A 26620-nucleotide genomic window follows, 5' to 3' on the forward strand; every position below is an offset into this window, starting at 1 on the left:
TTGTACTTTCTGCTTGTATGCTATACATTGCACTGTACGGTCGCTATTCTTGGCTATATACTTCTAGATGGCTAGACAACAGCAGCAAAAAAGCAAGGGTGCCAAGGCACAGGCTTTCTATGCTGCTTGTACTGCACGTGATACTGTTCCACACGGCAGGTTCCACTGTCCCCATGGTGTGCAATGCTTCCCTGTATCACTTGGTCAGCCGGGGTCTCTGCTAGAGGTGGCCAAAGAAACCACCGGTGAACCCTGTCCAGGGACAGGGACGGAGTTGCAGTTTCGGCTGATAGATTGTCTGTGACTGTGACTAACATCTTAGAGACTTTGCAGTCCAGACGGACCATGGGCAATGTTGATACAATGCTCCCTGGCCACCCTCATTTGGAACAAATCAGTGCTCCGGGGGGGTCCCATGCATCCCAGGGCGCAGGCTCTGACACGGACGACAGTCCCAGACAGCCTAAGCGAGCTCGCTGGGAGCGGCACTCTGCTTCATCACTGGTTAGGGTCCCAGCAGGACTCTCTGTATGATGAGGCAGACGTAGCTGATCAGGACTCTGATCCTGAGACCGCTCTCAATCCGGATACACCGGATGGTGACGCCATAGTGAATGATCTTCTAGCGTCCATCAATGGAATGTTGGATATTTCTCCCTCAGCTCCTCCGGTGGAGGAGTCAGCTTCACAGCAGGAGAAATCCCTTTTCAGTATCTCAAGCGTATATTGAGTACTTTTCTGGCCACTCTGTCTTCAGAGAAGCAATCCGGAAACACCACACTTATCCAGATAAGCGTGCTCCAATCGTATTAAGGATACACGTTATCCTTTTTCCCCCTGACGTGGTCAAGCGCTGGACCCAGTGTCAAAAGGTGGATCCCCCAATCTCCAGGCTTGCGGCTAGATCCATAGTTGCAGTGGAAGATGGGACTTCACTTAAAGATGCCAATTGACAGACAGATGGTCCTCTGGTTGAATTCTGTCTATGAAGCTATCGGCGTGTCGGTTGCTCCGGCATTCGCAGCCGTATGGGCATTCCAAGCTATTTCAGCTGGTCTTGCGCACGTGGACACTGTCACATGTACATCTGTGCCGCAGATGGCGTCCTTAACCTCGCAATGTCTGCATTGCGACTTCCGCTATTAATGCGGTCCTGCACTCTACGAGCCGTACGTCAGTGGCGTCCGCCAACTCCGTGGTTTGTACGCAGAGCCTTGTGGTTGAGGGAATGGAATGCAGATTCTGCTTCCAAAAAAGTGCTTAACCAGTTTGCCATTATCTGGTGACAGACTGTTTGGTGAGCGATTGGATGAAATCATTAAACAGTCCAAGGGTAAGGACCCTTCCTTACACCAGCCCAGATCAAACAACACCCAACAGAGGAAGGGACAGTCGAGGTTTCGGTCCTTCCCAGGCTCGGGCAGGTCCCAATTGTCCTCGTCCAAAAGGCTCAGAGAGGCGCAGATTCCTGGCGGGCTCAATCACGCCCAAGGAAGGCAGCCGGAGGAACCGCTACCAAGGCGGTTTCCTCATGACGTTCAGCCCTCTCTCTCCGCATCCGCGGTCGGTGGCAGACTCTCCCGCTTTGGCGACATTTAGCTGCCACAGGTCAAAGACCGGTGGGTGAGAGACATTTTGTCTCACGTGTACAGGATAGAGTTCTGTTCTCGTCCTCCGGCTAGGTCTTCAGAAATTCCTCACCTCCCGACCGAGCCGATGCTCTTCTGCAGGCACAAGGAGTGGTAATCCCTGTTCCTCCTCAGGAACAAGATACGGTTTTTACTCCAATCTGGTTGTGGTACCAAAAAAGGACGGCTCTTTCCGTTCCGTTTTGGACCTAAAACTGCTCAACAAGCACGTGAAAACCAGGCGTTTCCGGATGGAATCCCTCCGCTCCGTCATTGCCTCAATGTCTCAAGGAGATTTCCTAGCGTCAATAGACATCAGGATGCTTATCTCCACGTGCCGATTGCTCCAGAGCACCGGTGTTGGCTACGATTCGTTATTGAAGACGAGCATCTTCAGTTCGTAGCCCTGCCCTTCGGTCTGGCGACAGCCCCACGGATTTTCACCAAGTTCATGGCAGCAGTGGGAGCAGTCCTGCACTCTCAGGGTCACTCTGTGATCCCTTACTTGGACAATCTACTTGTCAAGGCACCCTCTCAAGAGGCATGCCAACACAGCCTGAACGTGGCGCTGGAGACTCTCCAGAGTTTCGGGTGGATCATAAACTTTTCAAAGTTAAATCTGACACCGACCCAATCGCTGACATATCTTGGCATGGAGCTTCACACTCTCTCAGCGATAGTGCAGCTCCCGCTGGACATACGGCGTTCACTACAGACGGGGGTGCAGTCTCTCCTTCAAGGCCAGTCACACCCCTTAAGACGCCTCATGCAGAGGCAGTCCCTTTCGCGCAGTTTTCATCTGCGTCCACTTCTATAGGACATTCTTCGCCAATGGGATGGGAAGTCGACGTCCCTAGACAGGAACGTACCCCTTTCTCAGACGGGCAAGGACTCTCTTCAGAGGAGTCCACCCTTCAGATCAATGTTCTGGACATCTGGGCAGGGTATCTTGCCCTGCAAGCCTTCCAGCAGAGGCTGGAAGACAAACAGATCCGAATTCAGTCGGACAACTTCGCAGCGGTGGCATACATCAACCACCAAGGCGGAACAAGCAGTCGGCAAGCCTCCCAGGAAGTCCGGCGGATTCTGATGTGGGTGGAAGACAGAGCATACACCATATCCGCAGTTCACATCCCGGGCGTAGAAAACTGGGAAGCAGACTTCCTCAGTCGCCAGGGCATGGACGCAGGGGAATGGTCTCTGCACCCGGACGGGTTTCAAGAAATCTGTAGCCGCTGGGGGAGGCCGGACGTCGACCTAATGGCGTCTCGGCACAACAACAAGGGCCCGATTTTCATGGCGCGGTCTCACGATCAAAGAGCTCTGGCGGCAGGCGCCTTAGTTCAGGATTGGTCGCAGGTCCAGCTACCCTATGTGTTTCCCCCTCTGGCACTGTTGCCAGAGGGCTACGCAAGATCAGCTCCGATTGCCGCCGCGCCATCCTCGTCGCCCCAGACTGGCCGAGGAGGTCGTGGTACCCGCATCTGTGGCATCTCACGGTCGGCCAACCGTGGGCACTACCAGACCGGCCAGACTTACTGTCCCAAGGGCCGTTTTTTCCATCTGAATTCTACGGCCCTGAACCTAACTGTGTGGCCATTGAGTCCTGGATCCTAGCGTCTTCAGGATTATCTCAAGACGTCATTGCCACCATGAGACGGGCTAGGAAGCCGACGTCTGCCAAGATCTACCACAAGACGTGGAAGATATTCTTATCTTAGTGCTCTGCTCAGGGAGTGTCTCCCTGGACATTTGCATTGCCTACTTTTCCTTCCTTCCTGCAATCTGGTTTGGGAAAAGGTTTGTCGCTCGGCTCCCTTTAACGGACGAGTCCCAGCGCTGTCTGTATTCTTTCAGAAGCGCATAGTACGACTTCCTCAGGTACGCACGTTCCTGCAGGGGGTTTGTCACATTGTCCCTCCGTACAAGAGGCCGTTAGACCCATGGGATCTGAACAGGGTACTAATTGCTCTCCAGGAGCCGCCCTTTGAGCCTCTGAGGGATGTTTCACTTTCTCGACTTTCACAGAAAGTGGCCTTTTTGGTAGCGGTCACATCTCTTCAGAGAGTGTCCGAGCTAGCAGCGCGGTCATCCAAAGCTCCCTTCCTGGTGTTTCACCAAGACAAGGTAGTGCTGCGCCTGATTCCGGGGTTTCTCCCTAAGGTGGTATCCCCCTTTCATCTCAGTCAGGATATCTCCTTACCTTCCTTTTGTCCTCATCCAGTTCATCGATATGAATTGGATTTGCATTTGTTGGATCTGATGAGAGCGCTCAGAATCTACTTTTCCCGCACGGCGCCCCTGCGCCGCTCGGATGCACTCTTTGTACTTGTCGCTGGTCAGCGCAAAGGGTCGCAGGCTTACAAATCCACCCTGGCTCGATGGATCAAGGAACCAATTCTTGAAGCCTACCGTTCTGCTGGGCCTCCGGTTCCATCAGGGCTGAAGGCCCATTCTACCAGAGCCGTGGGTGCGTCCTGGGCATTACGGCACCAGGCTACGGCTCAGCAGGTGTGCCAGGCGGCTACCTGGGCGAGTCTGCACACCTTCACCAAGCGTTATCAGGTGCATGCCTACGCTTAGGCGGATGCCAGCCTAAGTAGAAGAGTCCTGCAGGCGGCGGTTGCCTCCATGTAGGGAAGGGCTGTTTTTACAGTCCAAACTTGAGGTATTAATTTACCCACCCAGGGACTGCTTTTGGACGTCCCAATCGTCTGGGTCTCCCAATGGAGCGCCGAAGAAGGGAATTTTGTTACTTACCGTAAATTCCTTTTCTTCTAGCTCCAATTGGGAGTCCCAGCACCCGCCCCTGTTCCTTCGGGATTTTTGGTTGTTCGGGTACACATGTTGTTCATGTTGAATGGTTTCAGTTCCCCGATGTTCCTTCGGATTGAATTGTTTAACCGGTTATTGGCTTTCCTCCTTCTTGCTTTTGCACTAAAACTGAAGCAGCCCGTGATCCCACGGGGGGTGTATATGCAGAAGGGGAGGGGCCTTACACTTTTTAGTGTAATACTTTGTGTGGCCTCCGGAGGCAGTAGCTATACACCCAATCGTCTGGGTCTCCCAATTGGAGCTAGAAGAAAAGGAATTTACGGTAAGTAACAAAATTCCCTTCTTTTGGGATCTATGGATCAATGACGGCTTATTTTTTGCGTCTCGAGCTGACGTTTTTAACGGTACCATTTTTGCGCAGATGCTACGTTTTGATCGCCTCTTATTGCATTTTGCGCAAAAGTTGTGGCGACAAAAAAACATCATTTTGGCGTTTGGAATTTTTTTTGCCGCTACGCCGTTTACTGATCAGATTAATTGATTTTATATTTTGATCGGGCGTTTCTGAACGCGGCGATACCAAATGTGTGTATGTATATTTTTTTATTTTCTTAACCCTTTAATTTTCAATGGGGGGTGATTTGAACTTTTAGGTTTTATATTTTTATTTTTATTTTACTAGTCCCCCTAGCATTCCGATCGCTCTGCAGTATCTGCTGATCACAGCTACAAGACTGTAAACAGCAGATACGCACTCTTTCTCTTTTGCTGTGCCGCTGGCACAGCGAAAGTGAAAGCAAGTCAGGTGTAGTACAGGAGTCATCACATGACCCTGTGCTACCATGACAACTATCGGGAGTCACGTGATCGCGTCACGTGATCGCGTCACGTGACTTCCGGTATCGGGCGGTAAGTAAATGTTTACCGCGATCGCGCTTATAATGGTGCTGTCACATATTGACAGCGCCATATAAGGGGTTGAACGGCACGAGCAGATAACGATTCTGCTTGTGCCTAGCAGGCACACATCTCAGCTGTGAAAATCAGCTGAGATGTGTGCCGATCACGGCATGCTGCCGCCGGAGGACCGCGGGCAGTAACATTATGACCGCAAGAACGTAATTTTACGGCCCGCGGTCGTTAAGGGGTTAAAGATACGTCTGTCGTATTGCACTCATAATCGGTTATCTTGCTGCTTATCCAGGCTGTGGAGTGGGTAAGCCAAACCCCCAACTCCTGGCTTCTGTAGAGAAGGGTCGCTACAAAGCATGTATTTAAAGTGCAGCACAGGTTCATCTGAACTAGAAGCCTAGAATCCTTGATAAGGGATACAACAGACATTTCATGCTTTCCCACATTCTTATGAATAAACAATACTACTGTACACACTTTCTTATTTTAGACAGACTTCGATGCCACTAAAAGGGACACTCACTGATAAAGGAAGAAAGCAGTGGAAAAATCCAGCTGGACTCCAAAGGGATAAATAAAAATGCTTCTTTATTTATATCAACTCGATTAAAAATATATATCCATTTCTCAAGTAAAGACACCGGCTTGACCTGAGGAAGGCGTTCCGCCGAAACGCGTAGTAGTATACATCTGCCATGCATCAGTGTGAACAAGCCGGTGTCTTTACTTGAGAAATGGATATATATTTTTAATCGAGTTGATATAAATAAAGAAGCATTTTTATTTATCCCTTTGGAGTCCAGCTGGATTTTTCCACTGCTTTCTTCCATTATCTTCTCGGCTTGCTGCCGTAATCCGTGCCGGACCAAAGGGGACTAACAGGAGGATATATTCAGGCTTGTCGCTGCAGTGGTGAGCGGTTTTGTTTCTTTTTTGTACTCACTGATAAAGAATTATTTTCTTCTGATTTTTACTTTTTGGTAAATTTTGTATCTTTCACTTCGGGTGTTCGAACCTCTATTGCTTGTCTGAGGTGTTTCTTTCGTAAACTGCTGTTTCTCATTTTTTGTGCTTTTCGCCTTTTAGGATTTTATGACCGGGATAACGCTGGGTGGAATTCTGGTAGAGACAAAGATGCTTACAGCAGTTTTGGTTCAAGGAGTGACCGTGGCAGACCAAGTTTATTTAATGACAGGGGGGGCAGTGGTGCACGGAGGTAAGTCCTGTGCTATGTCTTGTATGCAGTTATTCTTGCTTGGTTGGTTTGAGTGACAATAATACTTAATGCCCCAAATACAACTACTATGCAACCTGTACACAACCTAGTATGATTGTGGTGACTGGGAAACAGAGGTATTCTTAATAGTACTGCAGTATTTTCTAGTATACTGTGGTGAGTGAATGACTGGAGTAAATTTCTTATGTTTGGGGTTGTAAGTCAGTAGTGTAAGGTTGGATCTGAAATGTAGAAGAAACCTAAATAATAATAAACATAAAATTCAAGTTCCTTATGAAACAAATGCAGCTTTGTGCTTTTTTTAGTTATGAACCGGTTTCCACTAGGGGCAGGTAATTTTAAACATATCTAGGCTATTTTCATTTTATTTCTTAAGAGGCACCCATTTGTATGTGTTTGCAGCTTAATCTTTAAAGTTGGGGGGGCTAAATGATAAGGTTGTTAAACGCCTTGTGTTTTGTGCACACAAGTAAGGTGAGATCACTTTCCACATCCAATAAACCTGAGGGGTAGTCCTGTGCGCTGTTCACACCCTGGCAACCAGAGCCTAAACTGGTAAAGGACCCATTGCGCCTCAGGTAAGCTTTCTCTGCACCACAGAACGTCTGTCTGCAGTGTATGAAGGAGAGCCCACCCCTTACTCTACAACTATAACTGATTTATTAGCACGTTAGCACTAAAGCCTTCAGTTTTCCCTGCCACACGATTTTTATTTAGTTTTGTCTTACAAACTTTGAAATCTGCGTAATTTATATCTTATTCTAAGAAACGTTTGAGTGGATGCAAACTTTTTTTTTTATTTTTATTTTTTGTGTGCACTTACATATAGATCTGATGATCGACGTACAGATGGCTATGATGGCATGGGAAATCGTAGTGACAGAGGTGGTTTTGGTAGATTTGATCGTGGCAGCAGCCGTTGGACAGATGAGCGAAATGATGAAGATGATTGGTCAAAGCCTCTTGCCCCAAATGATCGCATAGAACAGTGAGTATTTAATGTAAAGGACTTTATTTTGTTCTGTGTATTTATTATTATTATTATTATTATTATTATTATTATTATTATTATTATTATTATTTATTTTATTTATTTATTTATTTTTTTTTTGTGTGGGGGGGGGTCCCACTGATCGATCTTCTGTGTCTTCCCTTAGGGAGCTCTTCTCTGGAAGTAATACTGGCATAAACTTTGAGAAGTATGATGACATTCCAGTTGAAGCAACAGGCACAAACTGTCCTCCACACATAGAAAGCGTACGTATTACTTCTATGTGCTGGAAATATTGGAAATATGCCTCATGTACCAGGGTTTCCTCTACCCCCAACTAGTCACCTGTTGTCCCTTTTTATTTAAATATTTTATTTTTATATATATATATATATATATATATATATATATATATATATATATATATATATATATATATATATATATATATATATATATATATATATATATATATATATATATATATATATATATATATAAATATATATATAAATATACAGTTAGGTCCAGAAATATTTGGACAGTGACACAATTTTCGCGAGTTGGGCTCTGCATGCCACCACATTGGATTTGAAATGAAACCTCTACAACAGAATTCAAGTGCAGATTGTAACGTTTAATTTGAAGGTTTGAACAAAAATATCTGATAGAAATTGTAGGAATTGTACACATTTCTTTACAAACACTCCACATTTTAGGAGGTCAAAAGTAATTGGACAAATAAACCAAACCCAAACAAAATATTTTTATTTTCAATATTTTGTTGCGAATCCTTTGGAGGCAATCACTGCCTTAAGTCTGGAACCCATGGACATCACCAAACGCTGGGTTTCCTCCTTCTTAATGCTTTGCCAGGCCTTTACAGCCGCAGCCTTCAGGTCTTGCTTGTTTGTGGGTCTTTCCGTCTTAAGTCTGGATTTGAGCAAGTGAAATTCATGCTCAATTGGGTTAAGATCTGGTGATTGACTTGGCCATTGCAGAATGTTCCACTTTCTTCGGCGCTCTATTGGGAGACCCAGACGATTGGGTGTATAGCACTGCCTCCGGAGGCCACACAAAGCAATTACACTAAAAAGTATAAGGCCCCTCCCCTTCTGGCTATACACCCCCAGTGGGATCACTGGCTCACCAGTTTTCTGCTTTGTGCGAAGGAGGTCAGACATCCACGCATAGCTCCACTGTTTGTAGTCAGCAGTAGCTGCTGGCTATATCGGTTGGAAGAAAAGAGGGCCCATATGGGGCCCCCAGCATGCTCCCTTCTCACCCGCGGTGGTGCTTGTAAGGTTGAGGTACCTATTGCTGGTACAGAGGCTGGAGCCCACATGCTGTTTTCCTTCCACATCCCCTGGAGGGCTCTGTGGAAGTGGGATCTTGCCGGCCCCCAAGCCCTGGGGCCGGGCTCCATCCACAGACCCATAGAACCTGCTGGATGTGGAGCGGGAGTGCCGTTCAGGGACAAGGCCCTGCAACTTTCAGGTACTCTGTGTCCCCGGCAGGCACGGACACTCTCAGGGCTTGCTGAGCGTTGTAGTGCGCCGGGGACAGTGGCGCTGTACGCTGGGGGTTAGGTCACTGCAGCTTTGCTGAGTGACGTTGTGTATTGGGAACTACTGCGCCGACCGCTCCTGGAGCGGCGGCGCAGCTGCGACTTGTGGTGCGCCGGGGGCTTTGCGCCGACCGCGCTTTTACGGCGGCGGCGCTTCTAACTTTAGCCCCCGGCTTCTGCGGCCTAGCGCCGCTTCGTTCCCGCCCCCACCCTGTCAATCAGGGTAGGGGAGAGACGCTGCTCAATAGGCAGCGCCGAGGGCTGGAGCTTTATTTACATGCTCCAGCCCTCTCACTAGGCACAAGGGGAAGCAGACTTCCCGCTCTTCGTCGGTGTACGCCCAGGGCCCGCCCCCCCTCTCCACAAGGACGCCGGCAGCCATTACACATGCGATCTGGCTGGGGAGAGGCAGCAGGCTCTGGGAGACCCAGACTAGAGGGATTTCTGGCGACCACACACCGCTCCTAAGCGGGCGGTAAGCTGCACAGTAGTGCTGGCCCCACTAGTGCCTCAGTGATATATAGTGTACTTTTGTCTTGGTACCATATATATATATATATATATATATATATATATATATATATATATATATATATATATAGTTGCACTGTAGGTCGCTTCTTGGCTGGACACCCTGTACTGCTCTGAGGAGGCAGCAACATGTCATCCGCAAAACGCAAGGCTGCCAAGGCACGGGCTGTGTGCACTGTTTGTACTGCATGTGGGGCTGATCTACCGGCAGGCTCCAATGATTCACATTGTGTGCAATGTTCAGTCCCAGTGGCACTTCGTCAGCCAGAGCCTATTGTGGTGGTAGCCCAGGCAGAGACGCCTGTGAACCCTGCCCCGGTGACGGGGACAGACTTTGCAGTGTTTGCTGATAAAATGTCTGAGGCTATGACAAAAATCCTGGAGACCTTGCAGGCCAGGCCAGTTCCTCAGACCATGGACACTGCTGTGGCTATGCTCTCTGGTCCCCCTCAGTTGGAACTAATCCGTACTTCAAGGGGGTCTCAAGCATCACAAGCTGAAGTCTCTGACTCAGATGACAGTCCCAGGCAGCCTAAGCGAGCTCGCTGGGAAAGACCCTCCACGTCATCACACTGCTCAGGGTCTCAGCGAGAAGAATCTCTCTGTGATGAGACTGAGGACGGTGATCAGGATTCTAATCCTGAGGCCCCTCTCAATCTGGATGCCCCTGAGGGTGACGCCATGGTTAATGACCTTATATCGGCAATTAATAGACTGTTGGATATTTCTCCTCCAGCTCCTTCAGCAGAGGAGGCAGCTGCACAGCAGGAGAAGTTCCATTTCCTGTATCCCAAGCGTAAATTAAGTGCTTTTTTGGACCACTCTGACTTCAGAGAATCGATCCAGAAGCACGACGCTCACCCAGACAAGCGTTTCTCTAAACGTTCTAAGGATACCCGTTATCCTTTTCCCTCTGAAGTAGCCAAACGCTGGACCCAGTGCCCAAAGGTGGATCCCCCAATTTCCAAGCTTGCGGCTAGATCCATAGTCGCAGTAGAGGATGGCGCTTCACTTAAAGATGCCAACGACAGACAGATGGACCTTTGGTTGAAATCTGTCTATGAAGCTATCGGCGCGTCGTTTGCTCCAGCATTCGCGGCCGTGTGGGCACTCCAAGCTATTTCAGCTGGTTTAGCACAGGTGGATGCTATCATACATCCAGCAGTGCCACAGGTGGCGTCCCTAACTTCGCAAATGTCTGCGTTTGCGACTTATGCTATCAATGCTGTCCTAGAATCTACGAGCCGTACCTCTATGGCGGCCGCCAATTCTGTGGTTTTGCGCAGAGCCTTATGGTTAAAGGACTGGAAAGCAGATGCTGGTTCCAAAAAATGCTTAACCAGCTTGCCATTATCTAGAGACAGACTGTTTGGTGAGCCATTGGCTGAAATCATAAAACAGTCCAAGGGTAAGGACTCTTCCTTACCACAGCCCAGAGCAAGTAAACCTCAACAGAAAAAGTGGCAGTCGAGGTTTCGGTCCTTTCGAGGCTCGGGCAAGCCCCAATTCTCCTCGTCCAAAGGGACTCAGAAAGGACAAGGGAGCTCAGATTCCTGGCGGGCTCACTCACGCCCCAGGAAAGCAAATGGAGGAACCGCTTCCAAGGCGGCTACCTCATGACTTTCGGCCTCCTCCCTCCGCATCCTCGGTCGGTGGCAGGCTCTCCCGCTTTTGCGACATTTGGCTGTCTCAGGTCAAAGACCGGTGGGTAACAGACATTTTGTCTCGCGGGTACAGAATCGAGTTCAGTTCTCGGCCTCCACTTCGGTTCTTCAGAACCTCCCCACACCCCAACCGAGCAGATGCCCTGCTGCAGGCGGTGGACTCTCTAAGAGCAGGAGGAGTCGTGATCCCTGTCCCCCCTCAGGAACGGGGGCGAGGATTTTACTCCAATCTCTTTGTGGTTCCAAAAAAGGACGGCTCCTTCCGTCCTGTTCTGGACCTAAAACTGCTCAACAAGCATGTGAACGCCAGGCGGTTCCGGATGGAATCCCTCCGCTCAGTCATTGCCTCAATGTCCCAAGGAGATTTCCTAGCATCAATAGACATCAAAGATGCTTATCTCCACGTGCCGATTGCTACGGAACACCAACGCTTTCTGCGCTTCGTGATAGGAGACGAACATCTTCAGTTCGTGGCTCTGCCATTTGGTCTGGCGACAGCCCCCCGGGTGTTCACCAAGATCATGGCAGCAGTGGTAGCAGTCTTGCACTCTCACGGACACTCTGTGATCCCTTACTTGGACGATCTACTGGTCAAGGCACCCTCTCAGGAGGCATGCCAACTCAGCCTGAATTTTGCACTGGAGACTCTCCAGGCGTTCGGGTGGATCATCAACTTCCCAAAGTCAAATCTGTCACCGACCCAATCACTAACGTATCTTGGCATGGAGTTTCATACTCTCTCAGCGATAGTGAAGCTTCCGCTGAGCAAGCAGCGGTCACTACAGACAGGGGTGCAGGCTCTCCTTCAAAGTCAGTCGCACTCCTTAAGACGCCTCATGCACTTCCTCGGGAAGATGGTGGCGGCAATAGAGGCGGTTCCGTTTGCGCAGTTTCATCTGCGTCCACTTCAATGGGACATTCTCCGCCAATGGGACGGGAAGTCGACATCCCTGGACAGGAAAGTCTCCCTTTCCCAGACGGCCAAGGACTCTCTGCAGTGGTGGCTCCTGTCCACCTCATTATCACAGGGAAGATCCTTCCTACCACCGTCCTGGGCGGTGGTCACAACAGACGCGAGTGTGTCAGGGTGGGGAGCAGTGTTTCTCCACCACAGGGCTCAGGGTACGTGGACTCAGCAGGAGTCCACCCTTCAGATCAATGTTCTGGAAATCAGAGCAGTGTTTCTTGCCCTACTAGCCTTCCAGCAGTGGCTGGAAGGGAAGCAGATCCGAATTCAATCGGACAACTCCACAGCGGTGGCATACATCAATCACCAAGGAGGGACTCGCAGTCGGCAAGCCTTCCAGGAAGTCCGGCGCATTATGATGTGGGTGGAAGCCACGGCCTCCACCATATCCGCAGTTCACATCCCCGGCGTAGAAAACTGGGAAGCAGACTTCCTCAGTCGCCAGGGCATGGACGCAGGGGAATGGTCCCTTCACCCGGACGTGTTTCAGGAAATCTGTCGCCGATGGGGAAGGCCGGACGTCGACCTAATGGCGTCCCGGCACAACAACAAGGTCCCAACATTCATGGCACGGTCTCGCGATCAAAGAGCTCTAGCAGCAGACGCCCTAGTGCAAGATTGGTCGCAGTTCCGGCTCCCTTACGTGTTTCCACCTCTGGCACTCTTGCCCAGAGTGCTACGCAAGATCAGATCCGACTGCAGCCGCGTCATACTCGTCGCTCCAGACTGGCCGAGGAGGGCGTGGTATCCGGATCTGTGGCATCTCACGGTCGGCCAACCGTGGGCACTACCAGACCGACCAGACTTACTGTCCCAAGGGCCGTTTTTCCATCGGAATTCTGCGGCCCTCAACCTGACTGCGTGGCCATTGAGTCCTGGATCCTAGCGTCTTCAGGCTTATCCCAAGGGGTCGTTGCCACCATGAGACAGGCTAGGAAGCCCACGTCTGCTAAGATCTACCACAGAACGTGGAGGATATTCTTATCCTGGTGCTCTGCTCAGAGAGTGTCTCCCTGGCCATTTGCATTACCTACCCTTCTTTCTTTCCTCCAATCTGGGTTAGAAAAAGGTTTGTCGCTCGGCTCCCTTAAAGGGCAAGTCTCGGCGCTATCCGTCTTTTTTCAGAAGCGTCTAGCACGACTTTCTAAGGTGCGCACGTTCCTACAGGGGGTTTGCCATATAGTTCCCCCGTACAAGCGGCCGTTAGATCCATGGGATCTGAACAGGGTACTAGTTGCCCTCCAGAAGCCGCCCTTCGAGCCTCTGAAGGAGGTTTCACTTTCTAGACTTTCACAGAAAGTGGCTTTTCTGGTAGCGATCACATCTCTTCGGAGAGTGTCTGAGCTAGCAGCATTGTCTTCCAAGGCTCCCTTCCTGGTCTTCCACCAGGACAAGGTAGTGCTGCGCCCCATTCAGGAGTTTCTCCCGAAGGTGGTATCCTCTTTTCATCTTAATCAGGATATCTTTTTGCCTTCGTTTTGTCCTCATGCAGTTCATCGGTATGAGAAGGATTTACATTTGTTAGATCTGGTGAGAGCACTCAGAATCTACATTTCCCGCACAGCGCCCCTGCGCCGTTCGGATGCACTCTTTGTCCTTGTCGCTGGTAAGCGCAAAGGGTCGCAGGCTTCTAAGGCCACCCTGGCTCGATGGATCCAATAACCAATTCTTGAAGCCTACCGTTCTGCGGGGCTTCAGGTTCCATCAGGGCTGAAGGCCCATTCTACCAGAGCCGTGGGTGCGTCCTGGGCATTGCGACACCAGGCTACGGCTCAACAGGTGTGCCAGGCAGCTACCTGGTCGAGTCTGCACACTTTCACCAAACATTATCAGGTGCATACCTATGCTTCGGCGGACGCCAGCCTAGGTAGAAGAGTCCTGCAGGCGGCAGTTGCCTCCCCGTAGGGGAGGGCTGTCTTGCAGCTCTAACATGAGGTATTTCTTTACCCACCCAGGGACAGCTTTTGGACGTCCCAATCGTCTGGGTCTCCCAATAGAGCGCCGAAGAAGGGAATTTTGTTACTTACCGTAAATTCCTTTTCTTCTAGCTCTTATTGGGAGACCCAGCACCCGCCCTGTTGTCCTTCGGGATTTTTGGTTTGTTTGCGGGTACACATGTTGTTCATGTTGAACGGTTTTCAGTTCTCCGATGTTACTCGGAGTGAATTTGTTTAAACCAGTTATTGGCTTTCCTCCTTCTTGCTTTTGCACTAAAACTGGTGAGCCAGTGATCCCACTGGGGGTGTATAGCCAGAAGGGGAGGGGCCTTACACTTTTTAGTGTAATTGCTTTGTGTGGCCTCCGGAGGCAGTGCTATACACCCAATCGTCTGGGTCTCCCAATAAGAGCTAGAAGAAAAGGAATTTACGGTAAGTAACAAAATTCCCTTCTTTTTGCACTCATGAACTCCTGGGTAGCTTTGGCTGTATTCTTGGGGTCGTTGTCCATCTGTTCTATGAAGCGCCGTCCGATCAACTTTGCGGCATTTGGTTGAATCTGGGCTGAAAGTATATCCCGGTACACTTCAGAATTCATCTGGCTACTCTTGTCTGCTGTTATGTCATCAATAAACACAAATGACCCAGTGCCATTGAAAGCCATGCATGCCCATGCCATCACGTTGCCTCCACCATGTTTTACAGAGGATGTGGTGTGCCTTGGATCATGTGCCGTTCCCTTTCTTCTCCAAACTTTTTTCTTCCCATCATTCTGGTACAGGTTGATCTTTGTCTCATCTGTCCATAGAATACTTTTCCAGACTGAGCTGGCTTCATGAGGTGTTTTTCAGCAAATTTAACTCTGGCCTGTCTATTTTTGGAATTGATGAATGGTTTGCATCTAGATGTGAACCCTTTGTATTTACTTTCATGGAGTCTTCTCTTTACTGTTGACTTAGAGACAGATACACCTACTTCACTGAGAGTGTTCTGGACTTCAGTTGATGTTGTGAACGGGTTCTTCTTCACCAAAGAAAGTATGCGGCGATCATCCACCACTGTTGTCATCCGTGGACGCCCAGGCCTTTTTGAGTTCCCAAGCTCACCAGTCAATTCCTTTTTTCTCAGAATGTACCCGACTGTTGATTTTGCTACTCCAAGCATGTCTGCTATCTCTCTGATGGATTTTTTCTTTTTTTCAGCCTCAGGATGTTCTGCTTCATCTCAATTGAGAGTTCCTTAGACCGCATGTTGTCTGGTCACAGCAACAGCTTCCAAATGCAAAACCACACACCTGTAATCAACCCCAGACCTTTTAACTACTTCATTGATTACAGGTTAACGAGGGAGACGCCTTCAGAGTTAATTGCAGCCCTTAGAGTCCCTTGTCCAATTACTTTTGGTCCCTTGAAAAAGAGGAGGCTATGCATTACAGAGCTATGATTCCTAAACCCTTTCTCCGATTTGGATGTGAAAAGTCTCATATTGCAGCTGGGAGTGTGCACTTTCAGCCCATATTATATATATAATTGTATTTCTGAACATGTTTTTGTAAACAGCTAAAATAACAAAACTTGTGTCACTGTCCAAATATTTCTGGACCTAACTGTGTATATATATATTATACACTTTTTCATGCTGTAAAACGTCTCACCTGCGTGAACGAAGGCCGGAGCCACACGGAGACTAATGTGATCCTCGTATGACACTTTGCTCACGCTGGCAGCACAGCAGGAGCAGAGTGTCATGTGAATGTCACTGAGACTGAGGTCCGATCATGCGATCGGACCTCAGCTGCGGGGGACAGGCCGGCACTGAGGAGAGGGAGGGATTTATCTCCCTCTCTCCTCCGTAGCTGGCTATTACCATTCTCGCCCTGCACTCGCGGTACACCGGTGTAATTGTGAGTGCAGTGCGATCTTTCTCCCGCCCCATAGCTTCAATGGGTACGAGAGAGAGTCTCGCATTACAATCATCGCAGCATGCTGCGAGTGTTTTCTCGGTTCAATTGGGGCCGAGAAAATAATCGCTCTGGGTGCTGGCACATAGGCTAATGTTGGTCCGAGTGGAATGCAATGTTTTACCGCACTCCACTCGGTCCGATTTTCATGCCGTGTGTCTTAGGCCTAACTCTCTGCATTCTGCATTTTTTTTTTTTTGTAACACTGCATCGTAATAAGTTTTTTATTTATTTACTTTTTCCCTCCTACTCCTAACAGTTTCACGATGTCAACATGGGAGAGATAATAATGGGAAATATTCAGCTCACACGTTACACACGACCCACCCCAGTGCAAAAGCATGCCATTCCAATTATTATAGAAAAGCGAGATCTGATGGCTTGTGCACAGACAGGTAAGCTTTAATACTTTAATGTTTATTTTAGTCACTTGCATAGCGCTATTCCTTCCATACTGTCTCGCAGACATGATCATTACTGTCCCCATTGGGTGTACGTTTTAAGCCACTAAAAGTGGCAAAAGTCATGCAAACTAGTTTCACTTCTAAAAAAAAAAAAATAGCATTTATGTTTGAAATATTTTGAGCATTTATTTTGTATGACTTTGACGCTTCCAGGTAATACTATGCTTTAAAACTCAATGCTGTGTATTCCAAAGTGCTACTTTCACCAAAATTGCTCATGTGTAGTGTTCCGTGTTTTACTATGTACCTAAGTTATGCCTGGCTGCATTTTTGTGTGTGTGTGTGTGTGTGTGTGTGTGTGTGTGTGTGTGTGTGTGTGTGTTTTTGTTTTTTTTTTTTAATTCTTTGGGTGAAATGAGGGGTGTACTTTAATTTTATATTGGGAATCTTCTGCTTTCAGGTTCTGGCAAAACTGCAGCTTTTTTGCTCCCTATCTTAAGTCAGATATATGCAGATGGCCCAGGTGAAGCCATGAAACACATAAAGGTAAATGTAATAGTTTTTGCCTTGGAGTGAAATCCCACTTTTTTTTTTTTTCTTTTCTTTTTCTTTTGTTAATTGTATTTACTTTTATAGGATAATGGGAGATATGGAAGGCGCAAACAGTTTCCATTGTCCCTTGTCTTGGCTCCAACTAGAGAACTGGCTGTACAAATCTATGAAGAAGCCAGGAAGGTATGCCCATTTGCTACTTTTTCTTCCTTTGCCTTGATTGATCAACCATTTATTTATTTATTTTTTTGTAGTTTGCCTATAGGTCCAGAGTACGACCATGTGTTGTATATGGTGGTGCAGACATTGGCCAGCAAATTAGGGACTTGGAACGAGGTTGCCACCTGCTTGTAGCCACACCGGGTCGTCTAGTTGATATGATGGAACGTGGAAAGATTGGATTGGACTGTTGCAAGTATGTCTGTTCCTTTTTTATAATGCGTTATTTTTGTTTATCTTAGGATCGACTTGCTGTCAGTGGATATCATCTTGGCTACATGTGCATAACTTTATTGCCGAGGGTGCATGGATCAGGCAGAAATGCTGATCTTTATCTATGTACTATAGGTGTCCACTGTATTATAATACTGAAGTATCATGACAGATGAACTTTTCTTCGGCGCTCTATTGGGAGACCCAGACGATTGGGTGTATAGCACTGCCTCCGGAGGCCACACAAAGCAATTACACTAAAAAGTGTAAGGCCCCTCCCCTTCTGGCTATACACCCCCAGTGGGATCACTGGCTCACCAGTTTTCTGCTTTGTGCGAAGGAGGTCAGACATCCACGCATAGCTCCACTGTTTGTAGTCAGCAGTAGCTGCTGGCTATATCGGTTGGAAGAAAAGAGGGCCCATATGGGGCCCCCAGCATGCTCCCTTCTCACCCGCGGTGGTGCTTGTAAGGTTGAGGTACCTATTGCTGGTACAGAGGCTGGAGCCCACATGCTGTTTTCCTTCCACATCCCCTGGAGGGCTCTGTGGAAGTGGGATCTTGCCGGCCCCCAAGCCCTGGGGCCGGGCTCCATCCACAGACCCAGAGAACCTGCTGGATTTGGAGCGGGAGTGCCGTTCAGGGACAAGGCCCTGCAACTTTCAGGTACTCTGTGTCCCCGGCAGGCACGGACACTCTCAAGGCTTGCTGAGCGTTATAGTGCGCCGGGGACAGTAGCGCTGTGCGCTGGGGTTAGGTCACTGCAGCCTTGCTGAGTGACGTTACATGTTGGGAACTACTGCGCCGACCGCTCCTGGAGCGGCGGCGCAGCTGCGACTTGTGGTGCGCCGGGGACTTTGCGCCGACCGCGCTTTTACGGCGGCGGCGCTTCTAACTTTAGCCCCCGGCTTCTGCGGCCTAGCGCCGCTTCGTTCCCGCCCCCTCCCTGTCAATCAGGGTAGGGGAGAGACGCTGCTCAATTGGCAGCGCCGAGGGCTGGAGCTTTATTTACATGCTCCAGCCCTCTCACTAGGCACAGTGGGAAGCAGGCTTCCCGCTCTTCGTCTGTATACGCCCAGGGCCCGCCCCCCCTCTCCACAAGGACGCCGGCAGCCATTACACATGCAGTCTGGCTGGGGAAAGGCAGCAGGCTCTGGGAGACCCAGACTAAAGGGATTTCGGCGACCACACACCCGCTCCTAAGCGGGCGGTAAGCAGCACATTAGTGCTGGCCCCACTAGTGCCTCAGTGTTATATTAGTGTACTTTTTTCTTGGTACCATATATATATATATATATATATATATATATATATATATATATATATATATATATTAGTTGCACTGTAAGGTCGCTTCTTGGCTGGACACCCTGTACTGCTCTGAGGAGGCAGCAACATGTCATCCGCAAAACGCAAGGGTGCCAAGGCACAGGCTGTGTACACTGTTTGTACTGCATGTGGGGCTAATCTACCAGCAGGCTCCAACGACTCTCATTGTGTGCAATGTTCAGTCCCAGTGGCACTTCGTCAGCCAGAGCCTATGGTGGTAGTGGCCCAGGCAGAGACGCCTGTGAACCCTGCCCCGGTGACGGGGACAGACTTTGCAGTTTTTGCCGATAAAATGTCTGTGACTATGACAAAAATCCTGGAGACCTTGCAGTCCAGGCCAGTTACTCAGACCATGGACACTGCTGTGCCTATGTTCCCCGGTCCCCCTCAGTTGGAACTAATCCGTACTTCAAGGGGGTCTCAAGCATCACAGGCTGAAGTCTCTGACTCAGATGACAGTCCCAGGCAGCCTAAGCGAGCTCGCTGGGAAAGACCCTCGACGTCATCACACTGCTCAGGGTCTCAGCGAGAAGAGTCTCTCTGTGATGAGACTGAGGACGGTGATCAGGATTCTAATCCTGAGGCCCCTCTCAATCTGGATGCCCCTGATGGTGACGCCATGGTTAATGACCTTATATCGGCAATTAATAGACTGTTGGATATTTCTCCCCCAGCTCCTTCAGCAGAGGAGGCAGCTGCACAGCAGGAGAAGTTCCATTTCCTGTATCCCAAGCGTAAATTAAGTGCTTTTTTGGACCACTCTGACTTCAGAGAATCAATCCAGAAACACGACGCTCATCCAGACAAGCGTTTCTCTAAACGTTCTAAGGATACCCGTTATCCTTTTCCCTCTGAGGTGGCCAAACGCTGGACCCAGTGTCCAAAGGTGGATCCCCCAATTTCCAAGCTTGCGGCTAGATCCATAGTCGCAGTAGAGGATGGCGCTTCACTTAAAGATGCCAACGACAGACAGATGGACCTTTGGTTGAAATCTGTCTATGAAGCTATCGGCGCGTCGTTTGCTCCAGCATTCGCGGCCGTGTGGGCACTCCAAGCTATTTCAGCTGGTTTAGCACAGGTGGATGCTATCATACATCCAGCAGTACCGCAGGTGGCGTCCCTAACTTCGCAAATGTCTGCGTTTGCGACCTATGCTATCAATGCTGTCCTAGAATCTACGAGCCGTACCGCTATGGCGTCCGCCAATTCTGTGGTTTTGCGCAGAGCCTTGTGGTTAAAGGACTGGAAAGCAGATGCTTGTTCCAAAAAATGCTTAACCAGCTTGCCATTATCTAGAGACAGACTGTTTGGTGAGCCATTGGCTGAAATCATAAAACAGTCCAAGGGTAAGGACTCTTCCTTACCACAGCCCAGAGCAAGTAAACCTCAACAGAAAAAGTGGCAGTCGAGGTTTCGCTCCTTTCGAGGCTCGGGCAAGGCCCAATTCTCCTCGTCCAAAAGGACTCAGAAAGAACAAGGGAGCTCAGATTCCTGGCGGGCTCACTCACGCCCCAGGAAAGCAAATGGAGGAACCGCTTCCAAAGCGGCTACCTCATGACTTTCGGCCTCCTCCCTCCGCATCCTCGGTCGGTGGCAGGCTCTCCCGCTTTTGCGACATTTGGCTGTCACAGGTCAAAGACCGGTGGGTAACAGACATTTTGTCTCGCGGGTACAGAATCGAGTTCAGTTCTCGGCCTCCACTTCGGTTCTTCAGAACCTCCCCACACCCCAACCGAGCAGATGCCCTGCTGCAGGCAGTGGACTCTCTAAGAGCAGAAGGAGTCGTGATCCCTGTCCCCCCTCAGGAACGGGGGCGAGGATTTTACTCCAATCTCTTTGTCGTTCCAAAAAAGGACGGCTCCTTCCGTCCTGTTCTGGACCTAAAACTGCTCAACAAGCATGTGAACGCCAGGCGGTTCCGGATGGAATCCCTCCGCTCAGTCATTGCCTCAATGTCTCAAGGAGATTTCCTAGCATCAATAGACATCAAAGATGCTTATCTCCACGTGCCGATTGCTACAGAGCACCAACGCTTTCTACGCTTCGTGATAGGAGACGACCATCTTCAGTTCGTAGCTCTGCCATTTGGTCTGGCGACAGCCCCTCGGGTGTTCACCAAGATCATGGCGGCAGTGGTAGCAGTCTTGCACTCTCACGGACACTCTGTGATCCCTTACTTGGACGATCTACTGGTCAAGGCACCCTCTCAAGAGGCATGCCAACTCAGCCTGAATGTTGCACTGGAGACTCTCCAGGCGTTCGGGTGGATCATCAACTTCCCAAAGTCAAATCTGTCACCGACCCAATCACTAACGTATCTTGGCATGGAGTTTCATACTCTCTCAGCGATAGTGAAGCTTCCGCTGGACAAGCAGCGGTCTCTACAGACTGGGGTGCAGGCTCTCCTTCAAAGTCAGTCGCACTCCTTAAGACGCCTCATGCACTTCCTCGGGAAGATGGTGGCGGCAATAGAGGCGGTTCCGTTTGCGCAGTTTCATCTGCGTCCACTTCAATGGGACATTCTCCGCCAATGGGACGGGAAGTCAACATCCCTGGACAGGAAAGTCTCCCTTTCCCAGACGGCCAAGGACTCTCTGCAGTGGTGGCTCCTTTCCACCTCATTATCACAGGGAAGATCCTTCCTACCACCGTCCTGGGCGGTGGTCACGACAGACGCGAGTCTGTCAGGGTGGGGAGCAGTGTTTCTCCACCACAGGGCTCAGGGTACGTGGACTCAGCAGGAGTCCACCCTTCAGATCAATGTTCTGGAAATCAGAGCAGTGTATCTTGCCCTACTAGCCTTCCAACAGTGGCTGGAAGGGAAGCAGATCCGAATTCAATCGGACAACTCCACAGCGGTGGCATACATCAATCACCAAGGGGGGACACGCAGTCGGCAAGCCTTCCAGGAAGTCCGGCGGATTATGATGTGGGTGGAAGCCACGGCCTCCACCATATCCGCGGTTCACATCCCCGGCGTAGAAAACTGGGAAGCAGACTTCCTCAGTCGCCAGGGCATGGACGCAGGGGAATGGTCCCTTCACCCGGACGTGTTTCAGGAAATCTGTCGCCGATGGGGAAGGCCGGACGTCGACCTAATGGCGTCCCGGCACAACAACAAGGTCCCAACCTTCATGGCACGGTCTCGCGATCAAAGAGCTCTAGCAGCAGACGCCCTAGTGCAAGATTGGTCGCAGTTCCGGCTCCCTTATGTGTTTCCACCTCTGGCACTCTTGCCCAGAGTGCTACGCAAGATCAGATCCGACTGCAGCCGCGTCATACTCGTCGCTCCAGACTGGCCGAGGAGGGCGTGGTATCCGGATCTGTGGCATCTCACGGTCGGCCAACCGTGGGCACTACCAGACCGACCAGACTTACTGTCCCAAGGGCCTTTTTTCCATCGGAATTCTGCGGCCCTGAACCTGACTGTGTGGCCATTGAGTCCTGGATCCTAGCGTCTTCAGGCTTACCCCAAGGGGTCGTTGCCACCATGAGACAGGCTAGGAAACCCACGTCTGCTAAGATCTACCACAGAACGTGGAGGATATTCTTATCCTGGTGCTCTGCTCAGGGAGTGTCTCCCTGGCCATTTGCATTGCCTACCTTTCTTTCTTTCCTGCAATCTGGGTTAGAAAAAGGTTTGTCGCTCGGCTCCCTTAAAGGACAAGTCTCGGCGCTATCCGTCTTTTTTCAGAAGCGTCTAGCACGACTTTCTAAGGTGCGCACGTTCCTACAGGGGGTTTGCCATATCGTTCCCCCGTACAAGCGGCCGTTAGATCCATGGGATCTGAACAGGGTACTAGTTGCCCTCCAGAAGCCGCCCTTCGAGCCTCTGAGGGAGGTTTCACTTTCTAGACTATCACAGAAAGTGGCTTTTCTGGTATCGATCACATCTCTTCGGAGAGTGTCTGAGCTAGCAGCGCTGTCTTCCAAGGCTCCCTTCCTGGTCTTCCACCAGGACAAGGTAGTGCTGCGCCCCATTCAGGAGTTTCTCCCGAAGGTGGTATCCTCTTTTCATCTTAATCGGGATATCTCTTTGCCTTCGTTTTGTCCTCATGCAGTTCATCGATATGAGAAGGATTTACATTTGTTAGATCTGGTGAGAGCACTCAGAATCTACATTTCCCGCACGGCGCCCCTGCGCCGTTCGGATGCACTCTTTGTCCTTGTCGCTGGTAAGCGCAAAGGGTCGCAGGCTTCTAAGGCCACCCTGGCTCGATGGATCAAAGAACCAATTCTTGAAGCCTACCGTTCTGCTGGGCTTCCGGTTCCATCAGGGCTGAAGGCCCATTCTACCAGAGCCGTGGGTGCGTCCTGGGCATTGCGACACCAGGCTACGGCTCAACAGGTGTGCCAGGCAGCTACCTGGTCGAGTCTGCACACTTTCACCAAACATTATCAGGTGCATACCTATGCTTCGGCGGACGCCAGCCTAGGTAGAAGAGTCCTGCAGGCGGCAGTTGCCTCCCCGTAGGGGAGGGCTGTCTTGCAGCTCTAACATGAGGTATTTCTTTACCCACCCAGGGACAGCTTTTGGACGTCCCAATCGTCTGGGTCTCCCAATAGAGCGCCGAAGAAGAAGGGAATTTTGTTACTTACCGTAAATTCCTTTTCTTCTAGCTCTTATTGGGAGACCCAGCACCTGCCCTGTTGTCCTTCGGGATTTTTGGTTTGTTTGCGGGTACACATGTTGTTCATGTTGAACGGTTTTCAGTTCTCCGATGTTACTCGGAGAGAATTTGTTTAAACCAGTTATTGGCTTTCCTCCTTCTTGCTTTTGCACTAAAACTGGTGAGCCAGTGATCCCACTGGGGGTGTATAGCCAGAAGGGGAGGGGCCTTACACTTTTTAGTGTAATTGCTTTGTGTGGCCTCCGGAGGCAGTGCTATACACCCAATCGTCTGGGTCTCCCAATAAGAGCTAGAAGAAAAGGAATTTACGGTAAGTAACAAAATTCCCTTCTTTATATGCCACAGCTACAAAATTGGCATTAAAGGGATTTTCCCACAAAGTTAATTTCAGACTATTTTAATCACCAGATCTACTTATTAATTTTCTACAATTTGGATGTGTTTAAAAACAAAAAAAAACCTCTGCCCCCATTAATGTAATATGTAGTGGACAGGGGAGGAAGCAAGAGTTTACAGCTAGCACAGCAAGGGATCATTTTTTTTTTAAGGTAGTTTTTAAAAACTTTCACTCATAGAATAGTGGCAATCATGTGCTGAATATCTATACTTATGTCCTCCCAGCTCAGGAGATGTGATGGTATGATCAGACCATGTTCCTTGCACTGTCGCAAACTGCGACTACACGTTACATAGCAGGGACACATATGATTCTCAGCCCAGTAATATATAATTTTATATTTTAAACTTATTGTATAAATTATTTATTTTCTTCGGCGCTCCATTGGGAGACCCAGACGATTGGGTGTATAGCTACTGCCTCCGGAGGCCACACAAAGTATTACACTAAAAAGTGTAAGGCCCCTCCCCTTCTGCATATACACCCCCCGTGGGATCACGGGCTGCTTCAGTTTTTATGCTTTGTGCGAAGGAGGTCAGACATCCACGCATAGCTCCACTGTTTTTAGTCAGCAGCAGCTGCTGACTATGTCGGTTGGAAGAAAAGTGGGCCCATATGGGGCCCCCAGCATGCTCCCTTCTCACCCCACTTTTGTCGGCGGTGTTTGTTAAGGTTGAGGTACCCATTGCGGGTACGGAGGCTGGAGCCCACATGCTGTTTTCCTTCCCCATCCCCCCTCAGGGCTCTGGGTGAAGTGGGATCTTACCGGTCTCCAGGCACTGAGACCGGGCTCCATCCACAGACCCGGAGAACCTGCTGGATATGGAGCTGGGTATCGTCAGGGACAGGGCCCTGCTACATTAAGGTACTCTGTGTCCCCGTACACATCGCGCACACACACACCAGCATTGCTGGGAGTGCTAGTGCGCCGGGGACAACAGCGCGGAGCGCTTGTGCTATTATTCACTGCAGCTTAGCTGAGTGAATTTATGTGTTAGAAACTGCCGCGCCGGCCGTTGCGGGGTGTTTTACACTGTGGCGCGGCTGGGACTTGTGGTGCGCCGGGGACTTCCGCGCTGGCCGTGCACAAGGACGGCCGCGCTTATTACTCGAGTCCCCGGCTTTGCGGCCTAGTTTTCGCTTCGTTCCCGCCCCCAGCCCTGTCAGTCAGGGGAGGGGCGGGACGCTGTACAGAAAGTCAGCGCCGAGAGCTGGAGTCTGCTTTGCATTCTCCAGCCCCCTTCACTGGACACAGTGGGACGCCAGTTTCCCGCTCTTGTCTGGGGCACGCCCACGGCCCGCCCCTCTTCACAAGACGCCGGCAGCCATTCCTGCACGCAGTCTGGGCTGGAGAAGGGAGACAAGCTCTGGGCAACCAGTCACAGGATTCGGGCGACCACACACCCGCTTTTGTGCGGGCGGTAAGCGGCACCTGAAGTGCTGACCCCACTAATACCATTTGTACTTTATGCCTAGATGGCTAGACTACAGCAGCAAATGTAAGGGTGCTAGGGCACAGGCTTTCTAGGCTGCTTGTATTGCATGTGCTGAAGTGTTCATTTGTACTTCCTGCTGGTATGCTATACACTGCACTGTACGGTCGCTATTCTTGGCTATATACTCCTAGATGGCTAGACAACAGCAGCAAAAAAGCAAGGGTGCTAAGGCACAGGTTTTCTATGCTGCTTGTACTGCATGTGCTGAAGTGTTCATTTGTACTTTCTGCTTGTATGCTATATATTGCACTGTACGGTCGCTATTCTTGGCTATATACTTCTAGATGGCTAGACAACAGCAGCAAAAAAAGCAAGGGTGCCAAGGCACAGGCTTTCTATGCTGCTTGTATTGCACGTGATACTGTTCCACACGGCAGGTTCCACTGTCCCCATGGTGTGCAATGCTTCCCTGTATCACTTGGTCAGCCGGGGTCTCTGCTAGAGGTGGCCAAAGAAACCACCGGTGAACCCTATCCAGGGACAGGGACGGAGTTGCAGTTTCGGCTGATAGATTGTCTGTGACTGTGACTAACATCTTAGAGACTTTGCAGTCCAGACGGACCATGGGCAATGTTGATACAATGCTCCCTGGCCGCCCTCATTTGGAACAAATCAGTGCTCCGGGGGGGTCCCATGCATCCCAGGGCGCAGGCTCTGACACGGACGACAGTCCCAGACAGCCTAAGCGAGCTCGCTGGGAGCGGCACTCTGCTTCATCACTGGTTAGGGTCCCAGCAGGACTCTCTGTATGATGAGGCAGACGTAGCTGATCAGGACTCTGATCCTGAGACCGCTCTCAATCCGGATACACCGGATGGTGACGCCATAGTGAATGATCTTCTAGCGTCCATCAATGGAATGTTGGATATTTCTCCCTCAGCTCCTCCGGTGGAGGAGTCAGCTTCACAGCAGGAGAAATCCCTTTTCAGTATCTCAAGCGTATATTGAGTACTTTTCTGGCCACTCTGTCTTCAGAGAAGCAATCCGGAAACACCACACTTATCCAGATAAGCGTGCTCCAATCGTATTAAGGATACACGTTATCCTTTTTCCCCCTGACGTAGTCAAGCGCTGGACCCAGTGTCAAAAGGTGGATCCCCCAATCTCCAGGCTTGCGGCTAGATCCATAGTTGCAGTGGAAGATGGGACTTCACTTAAAGATGCCATTGACAGACAGATGGTCCTCTGGTTGAATTCTGTCTATGAAGCTA

The 26620-nt window shown here is 49.9% G+C and overlaps 1 protein-coding gene across 6 annotated transcripts in view; it reads left to right on the forward strand.

Annotated features, from left to right (window-relative positions):
• DDX3X (DEAD-box helicase 3 X-linked) overlaps positions 1-26620 on the forward strand; it is a 105755-nt gene that overhangs the window by 16002 nt on the left and 63133 nt on the right. For 3 of the 6 annotated variants that reach the window (XM_075335518.1, XM_075335521.1, XM_075335523.1), the window contains 8 exons: positions 6402-6531; positions 6858-6884; positions 7382-7540; positions 7710-7809; positions 16429-16564; positions 17034-17119; positions 17210-17308; positions 17380-17540. In XM_075335518.1, the coding sequence (XP_075191633.1) occupies positions 6402-6531; positions 6858-6884; positions 7382-7540; positions 7710-7809; positions 16429-16564; positions 17034-17119; positions 17210-17308; positions 17380-17540 (898 nt within the window). The remainder of the gene's footprint in view (positions 1-6401; positions 6532-6857; positions 6885-7381; positions 7541-7709; positions 7810-16428; positions 16565-17033; positions 17120-17209; positions 17309-17379; positions 17541-26620) is intronic. The other 3 variants (XM_075335520.1, XM_075335522.1, XM_075335524.1) reach the window with 1 other exon arrangement.

Source organism: Anomaloglossus baeobatrachus, chromosome 2 (genome assembly GCF_048569485.1).
Source record: "Anomaloglossus baeobatrachus isolate aAnoBae1 chromosome 2, aAnoBae1.hap1, whole genome shotgun sequence".
Taxonomy (NCBI): domain Eukaryota; kingdom Metazoa; phylum Chordata; class Amphibia; order Anura; family Aromobatidae; genus Anomaloglossus; species Anomaloglossus baeobatrachus.